Source organism: Ictidomys tridecemlineatus, chromosome 1 (assembly GCF_052094955.1).
Source record: "Ictidomys tridecemlineatus isolate mIctTri1 chromosome 1, mIctTri1.hap1, whole genome shotgun sequence".
Lineage (NCBI taxonomy): Eukaryota > Metazoa > Chordata > Mammalia > Rodentia > Sciuridae > Ictidomys > Ictidomys tridecemlineatus.
In genome coordinates this window covers 250,859,027-250,871,750 of record NC_135477.1, presented here as the reverse complement: position 1 = coordinate 250,871,750, position 12,724 = coordinate 250,859,027, and the positions used below count along the sequence as shown (strand labels likewise).

At 42.2% G+C, this 12,724-nt stretch overlaps 1 protein-coding gene across 1 annotated transcript in view; it reads right to left on the bottom strand.

The window, feature by feature from the left end:
* The window catches only part of Ankh (ANKH inorganic pyrophosphate transport regulator), a 133,093-nt gene extending 126,723 nt beyond the window's left edge, over positions 1 to 6,370 (bottom strand). The window contains exon 1 of the mRNA XM_005336751.4: positions 5,846 to 6,370. Within this exon, the coding sequence (XP_005336808.1) occupies positions 5,846 to 5,941 (96 nt within the window). The 5' untranslated portion in view covers positions 5,942 to 6,370. The remainder of the gene's footprint in view (positions 1 to 5,845) is intronic.
* Between the last annotated feature and the right edge of the window lie 6,354 nt (positions 6,371 to 12,724).

The window sequence follows — 12,724 nt, the reverse complement described above, 5'->3', positions numbered from 1 at the left end:
TTAATTTTTCCTGGAATCTAAGAGAATTTTAGTTTGCTGGCCTAGAGCCTCTTCTGCATCTGAAGCAGAAAATTTAAAAGCAAGAACTTAATGCAGATTGGCTATTTTTGTTCTACTTTTGTTGTTGTTATTGAAATGGTTAGGTGGGCACAACATGCAGCAAGAAGAGAAAACTGATAGTCAGCAACTGGTTAGTAGAAAAATGACAAAAGCAGATACAGGGGGCTGGGGATGTGGCTCAAGCGGTAGCGTGCTCGCCTAGCATGCGTGCGGCCCGGGTTCGATCCTCAGCAGCACCACATACCAACAAAGATGTTGTGTCCGCCGAGAACTAAGAAAAAATAAATAAATGTTAAAATTCTCTCTCTCTCTCTCTCTCTCTCTCTCTCTCTCTCTCTCTGTCTCACTCTCTCTTAAAAAAAAAAAAAGCAGATACAGGACCTCAAAATATTCTTTAAAAAATCCCCACCACATACTCAGTGGTCTCACAATGCCCACCAAAGTAATGGCCACACAGAGCTCAAGACTGACCAAAGTCAGTTCCCACAAGCTGGTGTCAAACTCTGCTATTTTGCATGTCAAATGTCAGGGGATATCCCTGACCACCCGGGCATTCACAGGCCTCCCAAAACATACATTGTTTTACACTAATTTACTAAGTTAGAGAAATATGCAATATAGGTTAGATGCTCAACATCACTAGTTCTCATATTTAAAACAAAGAAGAAAAGTCAATCATTTGCACTAAAAAGAGTCAACTTCAGTAATCAAGAAAATTCACTCATGTGGCTAGCTCATATCCAGAAAAGGCTGCCGAAAATAGCGTTTTCTCCACTGCAACTATAGAGTCACAGGTGCTCAAAAATACCTGATTTATCTTTTTTTAAAAAGTATCCAACCCAAGTTACTCTAGTATGTTATGCCAGGAGTTTTAGTGATTTCTATTTATCCAAACTCACACAGGACACTCCAGGGTCTCCTTCCCACTCCAACATGACCTGGCTTATCATTCCAAATCAAACGAGGAAAGTGGGGTGCAGTGGCACATGCCTGTAGTCCCCACTCCCCAGGAGGCCCAGCTCTTCAGCAACTTACAAGGCCCTATGCAACTGAGCAAAACTGTCTCAAAAGTAAAAGGAGTTTGAGGCCAACCTGGATACCCATTTCAAACCCAAAACAGCTGGGCTGGGGATGCAGCTAGTGGTAGAGTGCTTACCTCGTGGGCCTGAGGCCCTGGGACCAACCCCTGGCAGAAGGGGAGGGGAGTGTGTGGGGGGGTCATGCACACCAGGAAAGCGAAAAGAAATGGAAACCAAATGAGTGACCACTAATGTAAAGCTAGGCTTGTCACGTCTAACAAGTGCCGCAGCACGGGAATGACATTGTACCACACGCTTCAAAACCGCCTTTTAAGAATTTGACCTGTTGTTAGAAAGACATGTAGACCTTGTCTGCAGGTGTGATGGACACTCCTGGAAGGAAGCATTCGGAGAAAGCAGTATTTAGGCTAGTCATCAAACCACCTCAACTGATCAACAATGAGTAAACCTACCAACCACAGGATTATACCTTTGTGTCTCTGGAAACAACCTACTTACCAAAGTCATCTAAAAAGCACTTTTAAAAGGAGATGAACATCCAAAGAGATTAGGGAAACACAGGGCGGGGTGGGTGGGTAGTGAAGGTCAAATGCACTGAGGAGGTCACAGTGTCCTTGATTAAATAGGAAGGTGTGACCTCATTTTCTATGAATGAATAAGATGATGAAATGGGGACCAAACCACCCCAGGCAAAAAAGTCCAAGGCAGGCAGAGAAAGCCCACACCCGATAGGCACTTGGATATCCTCTGAAACTTGACATTACCAAAGAACAAACCAGAAACAACAGGGCAACACCCAGCAAGAGGGATTGCAGCATGCTCAGGTAGTCAAAGATTCTGCTGCCTCTTAAAATCATACTTAAATATTTTCAAATGACTTGAGGAAAACGGCTTGTTTTTTGATACCACATACAAACACACCACATGCTTCCTCAATTTTGTTTTAAAAAAAAAAAACAGGTGGGTGGAAGAGACCCAAATTGTTATAGGAGTTTTTTCTTCAGAGAGTAATTAGAGGTATTCCCCCATCCCTTTTTAGAATTTTACCAACATTAAACAACAGGCATGTATTCCTTTTATAATGAGAAAAACAAAACAATTATTTTGAAATTTACTTCATTATTATAGAGTGGGCTGGGTGGAAGAAGAAAACAGAAGGAAGAGGTCTCCCCAAGGTTATTGAGAAAGAGCTTGAGATTCACATTTCTGTTTTTAAGCACCTTGGAAAGTGGGCCACAAAAGGATGCTTTGATTACTATTAATTACTGAAGACAAGGTCTGCCTGGCAGGGTCCCTTCCGTGGCTCGGTGACCCTGGATGAAGAGCCCTTCCCAGTAAGGGCTGGAGCTACATACATTCACCCTCTTAATTCCCAAACTTCATTTGTTTCTGGTGGGTTGTTTGTTTCTGGGTGTGTGTGGTTTCTTTACTCAGTAGATATTAAGAACGTGCTTTAATCTCTTTTTCTTGGACTTCTCTACCTGCCTCCTCCTCTTTCTTCTCTCTCCTCCTTCTTTCTCTCTTTCCCATTTTTTTATGACATTCATAATTTGAGACCCTCTTACACTCGGAAGACTAACACTAGATTTCCTAAATTTAAAAATGGTGGGCTGATGCATAACCCTCTTGTTATGCATCTCCAGTAACTGTAACAATCCATATGAAAAACTCTTCATTCACAGACAGACACCCTGGGTCTCAGAAGGATTATATTGGACCCTATCAAATTCTTTGACTCATTAGGAGTCATCTGAATACCTGATGTTACCAAGCGAGGCTGGAGAGTGGATTACGCCACACTCTGAAGGGTACTTTTCCCCTTAATTGAGAGCAATTGCAACTTTCTTTTCTTTTTCAAAGTCTTCACAGCAAAGGAGTCCTTAACATTTTAAGTGCTATTAAGTACCTTTCAAAAAAGTTCTAATTTATTCTACCATAATCTGGTGGTCTTGGCATTAAAGGAAATCAAGGATTTTGTTTAAAGTTTAATTTTAAACAAACAATAGTCCTTTTAACATTGTGAAATCAAACAGACTTTGTGGGTCTTTAATGAGAAATGTATAGTTTAAAATATTTAAAATATGCTTAGTTTAAAATCCTTCCTCTTTCCTTAACAAACTGTATCGATCTAATGAAAAATATCAACTTCAAACAATTTTATCTCGAGGTTATCTATCACTTGTTCATTTTTTCCCCTTGACCAAGGGCTATGACAACCTTATTAAAATAAGGTACGGTTTGATTTAATTATTTGAATAATGAACTTCTTGGTTATAATTTTCTGTTCTTAGGAGCCTTCTTTCTGATTGTCCTACATCTGTTGAGTCTTCAAAGTTCAAAATATGACAAGATTAAATTTAGACCTAGGCTGAGAATCTGAAAAACTAGAACTTATTTCTAAGTTTCTAGGAATCCTGGGCAAATTTAATTGTGTAAACCCAACTAGAGGAAGCCGACAGTGGATGGATAAGGGCCAGGTGGATGTGGACTGGAACTTCAGCTCTGCCATTTATAGCCTATGTGATCTTGGGCAAAAGAAATGACTTGCTATGTTTAAGCTTCTCATTCTTCCTTCAGACATAACATGTGCTGAAATATTATAAGCACATACTAGGTGCTCAATGAATGTAAGTGAATAATGCTTTAGATTTGCAATCTACAAAAGTGGAGACCAAAGGATAATTCTAGATGTGGTTATCATAAACTGTTTTACATAACCAGAAGATGCTGCAAACATCATTTTACTTTTAGTTTCTGCAATAATAGATATATTCTCATTCTTTCTTATGGTACTTATGTTTAGTATTAAAAAGCAGGTCTGGGCTGGAGTTGTAGCTCAGTGATCCTCAGCACTACATATAAACAAATGAATGAATGAATGAATGAATGAAAGAAATACAGGTCCATCAACAACATATTATATATATATATATATATATATATATTTATATATTTAAATATATATATATATATATTTATATATTTAAATATATATATATATTTAAAGCAGGTCATTCTATTCCATATAACATTTTTCTTAGGTATAGAATTCAAGTCCACCCTCAACCTCTCTATCAAAACCACACACACACAAAAGACAATATGTATTTCGAGAATAAATATTCCATAATATGGATTTCCTTTCTGATTGAGCTATGATAGAGAATCTACATTCATTATGATAATGTATATGCATCATCTGATTTGCATTATCATACAAATAAATGATGTTGGTGGAGAACATCAGGAGGCACTGCATAGAATGCTACAAGGCCTCTTGGTAGCCCCCCCACACACACTCTAAGAGCTCTGAGACTATGGGTGTGTAATTCCTTTAGGTGGCTACATATGTGGAGTTTATTCAACTTTCAGTGGAATCTTGCACATAGCAGAATTTCCGTTCTAAAAGTTCTGTCCACATTTTTGAAGGAATCACAGACTGGTGTTATAATCATTTAAAAAAACAAAATAAAACTCGTCCAAGTCCAAGAAACATCAAAATTATTTGCTGTCCTTTTGTTCCTTGACAAGTCACAGGCATGAAAGAGGCATGCTTTACTTTTTAATTTTGCATTTCTTAATCACTCCAAAGCATGCAAAACAGTCGTTGCATTGATCTTCGCACTCCCCAGTCACCTCACAAACTCAGGATTTGTATATTACTTATTAATCATCATTCACTACAGCAAAGCTTAATACACCTGCCCACTGGGTGGCTGGAAACCTACATGTGTCCATCTCTCTAAAACTACAATTAAAAAAAAAAAACTATACCAAATAAAAAAGCATTTTAGTCTAACTTCTTTGAAGCACAATAAAGAGGAGAAAAGAACCAATTAGCAAAAAGTAGCTGTATGTTAGGCTTCTGAAAATATGCAGGTCCCATCTCCAAATTCTCTTCCTGGGCCTTAGAATATAACTGCATCCCGCCAGAGGCCCTGTTAAAAAAAAAAAAAAAAAAAAAAAAAAAAAAAAAAAAAAAAAAAAAACGGTCCCCCAGGCAAAGCGCAGGGTACAGTACCCTGCCGCTTGAGAAAGCCTGCAGCGCTAGATATGCAATGACGCCACTTGGAGAAAGCATAAGAAACAAGGCAACAACAAACAAAAATGTGTTCCTCCTTTTTAGTGGTCCAACGCGTGGGGGCGTGTATTAAAACCCCCAAAGTACAGAGAAGATAGTCAGTGATCGACATAACAAGACTCGTTTGGGACACCCCTATAGGCTATAAAACAAAAATTTAAAAAATCAGAAGTACCTGGAAAATCAACTTGCACACGTTATAAGACAAAATCTCCCCACCATCCTCGTCCCCACCAACCGTGGATAAGCAAAACCCCAGTACTTAAGCTACTAGAAAGTACATTTGAGTTATGAACCCGAGGTTTACATAATCGCAAATTACATAATACTCCTCCTGTGCACTAAAAAACCCTTCTATAGGTGAAGTTCATACCCTCGGTCTTTGGTCTTTTACCATTTTTCCAGAGAGAGCTGGAAAAGTCCCCTGAAAAACTGGGAAGAATCGAGGGAATAGGGTGCTGGAAAAGTCATCCTTGTCAAGCTGCAAACCCAACCAAATGTTCCAGGATAAAGGGTCTCGGAGCAGGTGATTCCCCTCTGGTCCATCCCCTGGCGCCTGACATCTAAGGCCCAGGCAGAGCGAGCAGGCGCAGGGTGCAGGGCACAGGGTGCGGGGCGCGGGGCGGCGCTGCCCGGGCGGGCAAGGGGCGCGTCCGGGGCTTACCTGCTCCCCGAAGTCGATGGCTATGTTGGTGATGCCCAGGGGCACCAGGAACCGGATCAGGGGCCAGTAGTGCGTGAGCGCCGGGAATTTCACCATAGTCCCCACCGTGGGCTGACCCCACACACATCTGCCGCCGCGAGGGGACTCTGCAGGGAGGTGAGGGGCGAGCGGGGGCGCGGGCGGACGGAGGCCGCGTTCGGCGGGGCCTCGGGGCGGCGGCGGCGGCTCCTCCTCGCGGCTGCGGCGCCCTCTCCAAGCGCGGCTGCTCTAGCAGGAGATCCGCAAGCTCAAGTCCATCCCTGCTGCCCTCCCACACAACAAAGATCTGCCGGGAAAAAAAAGAGGAGGGACGGCGGCGGCGGCAGCAGCAGAAGGTTCTGCTGACAGCGGCTCCATTATAAGCGCTCTGGGGCCCGGAAATAAATAAATAACCGCGCGCACGAGGCGCCGCCGCTGCCGCCGCCGCCGCCGCGCGGAGGAAATCATGGGCGGGCGCGGAGGCGCGGACACCGCCGGCGACCCGGGCGGGGCTGGGGGGCACTCGGGAGGGGGCCGGGCCGGGCCGGGCGCGCCGGGGCCTCCTCCCCCGCCGCCTCCTGCGCTCGGCTCGGCCGCCGGGGGCGCTGCGCACGCAGAGGCCCCCGCAGCCGCGTCCGGGGCGCGCGGGGTGGGACTCGCTGCGGTGCCTCTGCCGACCCAGGGGCGGCGTTGCAGCCGGCCGGGGAGCGGGGCTGGGGCGCGGCGCGGAGGCCCGAGGGACGCGGCACGCGCCAAGGGCGGCAGGGAAGGGCAGGGGCTCTGGGCCGTCTCAAGGCCCCGGGCCGCCTTGGCTGGGCAGCCGGGCCCTCGTGTCCCCGCGTCATCCCGGGAGGGCCAGAACGTCGGCAAGACCTGGGAGCCCGGGCAGGCAACCAGAGCGCGGACGCGCGAGTTGGGATCTGGGCGAAGAGTCCATGGGCCGCGGGACTGGGGAGGTCCCTGGCCCCGCTGGCAGGCGCCACGCGAGCCCCATCCCAGGGCAGCTGGCCTGGATGGGGGCGGGTAGGTGCGGGGAGCCGCTCCCGGCCGACAGTGGAGGCTGCTTCGCGGAGCTGAGGGACCGGGAGAAATGGAGGTGCCGCGGGCCAGAGAGACCAAGGTCGCCGAGAAGAGAACCATTCTTTCAAGATTTCCAGGGGCGACCGTGATCCGCTTCCCTTTGGGGAAATACAGAGGGCAACAAGGACCCGTAGGCTCCCAAAGGCCGGGTGCCTACGGAGGAGCTCTGACTTGTCTTAGCAGTTTGCTAACATTTTGCAACTATTGTTTAAAAGAGCGATCGAGCCACCTAGTAAAGGCTTTCTTTAAAGGGAAAGAAAATTCTGTTTTATAATTCTGTGTCCACCGTGATTTTCAGATAATTAGCTGCCGTGCTGAGAGGCTTACTTAAAACTCAACAGTATGCCAAAGGCAGCATCCATCCCATGCCCCAGCCAACTACCACGAGAAGGTGCAACCTGGGGAATGAAAAGGGCCTCTTTGCTGCACTGGCTTCATGGGCACGTGACCTGTGCAGACAGACACCGAGGGCCTGGCACTTAGCGGGACTTGTCATTGGTGCAGCACTCTGCTCTTGTGCTCTTGAAGCTCTTTAATTTGAGCACAAGGGGCCTTGCGTTTTCATATAGGGCTGGGCAAGTTTTGTAGGCTGTCCTGCACTATTTTGTACCCCCTGACACATCATTTTTAGTTTATAAGCATAATGCGTTAAAGTAGCTTATTATTGAAAATAATAAAATATTTTATACTCGGGGAATCAATGAGCCTATTACCTCACATTTAGCTTTCTAAAGTTTATGTGAATAGTGAGCTTGAGACCTCAGTGTTTGGATGCAGATATTTCACAACTGTATTGAAAATATTAAATATTGCCATATTTTATGCCCTTTAAAAATACTCTTTAAATTCCACACAATCTGAACAAGAAAACCATATAACCTCAAATTATATCACCTATAATTAAAATGAAGCTCTAGTAATTATTTATTGTGTTAAATGTGTCAAACAACAACATTTAAAGGATTTTCCAGCAAAACAGGAAGTTCTTGTGCAGGGTACTCTTAATAGGAGCAAGTTCCTGAAAGGTGTGTGTCAATGTATTTGACTGACTTTAAGTATACAAAGGGTTATTTAAAGGAATTCTCTGGGAAAGAATTCTTTTTGCAAAGCAAATAGAGCCTCCTGATTGAACCATTCTTTTACTCTAGGTTTTCATAGGCTCATTTCACCTAAACCGGTCTAATTATCTGACCTTTGTCTGGAGTGCAGGATTGATGAGGTCCTAGATCCATCCTCATCAAGGCCAGTTTGCTTTCACTGGTCTCTGGACAGGGTCTGTCACTTCCCTACTGCTGCTAGTATAAAAGCACACTTTTTATCTTAAGGCAGAACTGTGAGAAATTTCTAGTGAATCAAAGGCTGTTATCCAGAGCTACAGATGTAGCTCAGTAGTAGAGTGCTTGCCTAGCTTGCAGAAGGCCCTGGGTTCCATTGCCAGTATCAGAACAATAAAAATGTCATCCTTGTTTGAGTATTTTAAAAGTATACTTTTAAATGAGTGATTGTGTCATCTTTAACTAAATCAAAGAGTACTTTGGAGATTTGTGAAAGTAAATGGGGCATCAAAGTCAAAATCAGATAACAGAATTTAAAGGGATTTTTGACCTCCTTCCCTTTAAACTGTGTAGTTGTTTGTAAAGATAACTCTAAAATACAAATAATAGCAATGAGTGAAAAGTTTTCCAAATTACCCCAAAGCCAAAAAGAGATCCCAAAGTTATTTAAATTATATTCAGAGGATGTTATCTTTTGGAAGATATAGCTTTGTCTTCTGTTTTAAAAATCGTATTTGATTGCTTTTAGCCAAATAACATTTCAAAACTTATAGATTCTACATTCAGCAATGCACATATGTACATAAAGGAAAAAATATGGAAGAAAACTGAAAATATGCTCAACACCTTGAAGTAGTTATGATAGCTGTGTGGAATGAATATGGGTAATCATTACTTTCTTTTTGTATTTTCCTGTGCTTAACATAATGAGAATATGTAAGTTAATAAAAAGAAGGCATTTAAAAAATATGTTTTTAGCCAGGGTTGGTGGTATATGCCTATAATCCCAGTGGTTGAGAAGGCTGAGTGAGGCAGGAGGATCATAAGTTCAAGCCTCAGCAATTTGGTGAGGTCCTAAGCAACTTAAAGAGATCTGTCTCAAAATAAAAGGGCTGGAGATGTGGAAAAAAAGAGAGAGAGAGAGAGAAATTCTAAAACACTGAAAAAGCAAATTAGCATTGATTTTGGAGCATGGAAAAGTTGCTTTTTGCCAAACAGCTTCATAAATGATCAGCAATATTTTATCATTTTTGTGCCTAAAATTATTGTTAAGTTAAATTTTTTTAAGAAGATCATGCAAAAAGAATAAACATTACAAAGGTTTGATTTCCCCACCCCTACTTTGCACCCAGTCCCGCACTTGCTCTTAAATGAATAAGTTCCAGTTACCCTCAAGGAACATCTGTTATCAAGGACAGAATCCAGTATTATGCATCTGACTCTCCAGTTGTAGAACTCTGTAACTCAGACCTTGACGCTGTAACGGGGGCTCACCCAGTGCTTTGACTATATCCCTTGTGGCTTTGAAACTTACATGTTTTCTTTTTTCCCAGTCTTCTTCTCCCTGTTCTTCTTTTCTCTAAGCATTTCCCTTATCTCCTCTGATCTCTTCTCTAAACTTGTCCTCCCTGATTTTCTTTTCCCTGATCCTTTCCTTCCTGATCTCTCCTCCCTAATCTCATTTTCTCTGAATCACTACTATAAAAGCCCCCTATTCCCCCTAATGGGAAGAATCACACTTTGGGACAGGAGTCTTCTGTGTTTCTCCTTTGCTGGCAAAGCAATAAACCATCTTTTTCCTTTTCCTCAAAACTGTGTCCTCGTTATTGGATTGGCATCATCGTGGACAAGGACCCAGCTTTCAGCAACAACAGGATACTGAAATGACATCATGTTAGGATTGAATCGATGAGTGTGGTTTGGAAGCAGATGCCAATGAGATCCGTATAAGCTTGATCTGATGGAATTATCTACATGGGGCACACATGATTACCTTATATTATGTATTTAGTATAACCCATGTATTTAAAGTTTTGATGGAAGACTTAATCCTGGAGATTGGTGTGAGATTTTCAAATGAGCCATGAGTTCCCCACATCGAGGGGACTAGGTATAAATCCAGGCCTTACAGCTCTACATTTGGGCCTGGTGCACTGTTGATCCATGGCAAGGGGAAGTCTTCATTTCATTTCTTTTTTTTTTTTTTTTTTCCAGTTGTAGATGGACACAACAAATTTATTTTCTTTGTTTATTTATATGTGGTGCTGAGGATTGAACCCAGGGGCTCATGTATGTGAGGCAAGTTTCTACCACTGAGTCACAACCCCAGTCCAGGGGAAGTCTTCATTTCTAACCTATTTGTGTTCATAAAACATCATCCTATGGATGAAGTCATGATTTCTGCCCAGACTTTAGCTTCCAGAGAGAGAAAGAGAGTCAAAAGAGAAGTTGTTTCCCTTTTTCCAGTTGTAAATTTGACTTTTGCTATCTCTGTCATTTCAGCCCAGATCCTAGTTGTAATTTGCCTGGGTGAATGATCAAAGTCAGTTTCTGTACTCCCAGCACATACCAACAGTTGGAGGCAGGAGGTGACTGGCATGGATAAATTATCCCCAAACTGAAATTTTTCTGTAGATAAGCTGGAAATAACTAAATTCTGCCAAGAGTTACAGTTCTTACTTTTATAGACCTCTCTCTCTCTCTTTCTCTGGTACTGGGAATTGAACACAGGATGTTTTTATCACATCCCAGTCTTTTTTTTTTTTTTAACTTTTTATTTTGTGGCAGGGTCTCACTGAGTTGCTTAGAGTCTTGCTGAATTGCTGAGGCTGGCCTTAAACTTGTAATCCTCCTGCCTTATCCTGCCCTGTTGCTGGGATTAAGGGGGATTGGGGGGGCCTACCACGCCCAGCTTAGTGACTTCTTTAATATTTCAAAGAGATCACACAGATGCTTCAAAAAGTACTTTAAAAAAAAATGGGGAAGTGCTGGGGTTATGGCTCAGTGGTAGAGCACTTGCCTAGCACATGCAAGGCCCTGGGTTCAATCCTCAGCACCATGTAAAAATAAATAAAGGTATTGTGTCCAACTACAACTAAAAAAAAATAATAATAAAAAATTGACATGGGGAAGATTTCTACATACTGATATGGAGTGATCTGCGTAATATTTCGTCAAGCTAGAAAGCAAGGTGCCAAACCATAAAATGGCATCCTATTTGGGGAGGGGGGAAAAAAAGAGAAATATGAATGTAGGTGAAAAAAGCATGGATGTGTGTGAATTTGCTTATATTTTAGAAAAGACACACTAGAGGATAAGCCCAACATTAATTAAACGTTTATCTTCAATGGAAGGAAAAGAACAGAGTGGAATAAGAGTGGAAGAAAGACTTCTCTGAATGTACCTTCTTATCTGATTTTGGCTTTGGAAACATTCACGTTTTACATGTTGAAATAACAAAATTAAATCCACAGAAAAATTGTGGATTGCAGATGAAAACATCATACTTTTTCCCCCCCTTTTATTCCAAGGAAAGGATTTTACACAGCTTCAATCAAATCACAGCTATTTGCCTTATGAACTTTTATGAATTTTTATTTCTCTGTAATTGCTAGACAATAAAACGTTTGGAAAGTTATGTTGTCCGGTCATTATGCAACCTGATGGCATTGTGTATTAGTAAACCATTAACTCACTCCTACAACTAAAAAGTGACCTAAAATCAGAAGTAAGTTTTGAGATGGATTCTGTCCGTGAAACACAGAAATGACACCACTCCCACCAGCTGACTTGGGATTTTGAAAGTAAGATGCTTTATACAGGTGAGTACTTGATAATTTAGTGCTTTGTATTTGGCTCATTATGGTAAAACATAAAAGGTAATTTTTATGATTAATTTTTATAATTCACCTTGGCTGTGCAAACCTTAGGTTTGGCAATTCTTCACCAACAGAATGGAACAGAGAGATGTAACTCAGATCAAAATATAATTGCTTTCCATGGGCTGGGGATGTGGCTCAAGCGGTATCGTGCTCGCCTGGCAAGCGTGTGGCCCGGGTTCAATCCTCAGCACCACATACAAACAAAGATGTTGTGTACGCCAAAAACTAAATATTGAAAAATTCTCTCTCTCTCTCTTTTAAAAAAAAAATATATATATAACTGCTTTCCACCTCAATTCACAATAGGTAAATTGTGGAACCAACCTAGATCTCCTTTAGCAGATGAACGGATAAAGAAACTGTGGTACATATACACATTGGAATATTACTGAGCGTTAAAAGAGAATGAAATTACGGCATTTTCAGATAAATGGATGGAGGTGGGGAATATCATGCTAAGTGAAGGAAGCCAACTTCCCAAACCAAAACCCAGATGTCCTGTCTGATTAAGTGGATGCTGATCCATAATGGGAGAGTGGGGCATGGGAAGAATGGAGGAACTTTGGGCAAAGGGGAGGTGGGGAGGGGGCATGGGATCAGGAAAGATGGTGGAATGAGATGGGCATCATTACTCTAGGTACATGTATGACTGCACATATGCTGCAACACTGCATCATGTACAACCAGAGAAATGAAAAGCTCTGCGGCAATTATGTACAATGAATCAAAATTCTGATGTCATATATACCTAATTAGAACAAATAAATAAATTATAAAAATATATAACAACTTTCCATTCTCCTTTTCCTGCTCTTCAACTTCTGCTTGTTTTATTTAAATAATCA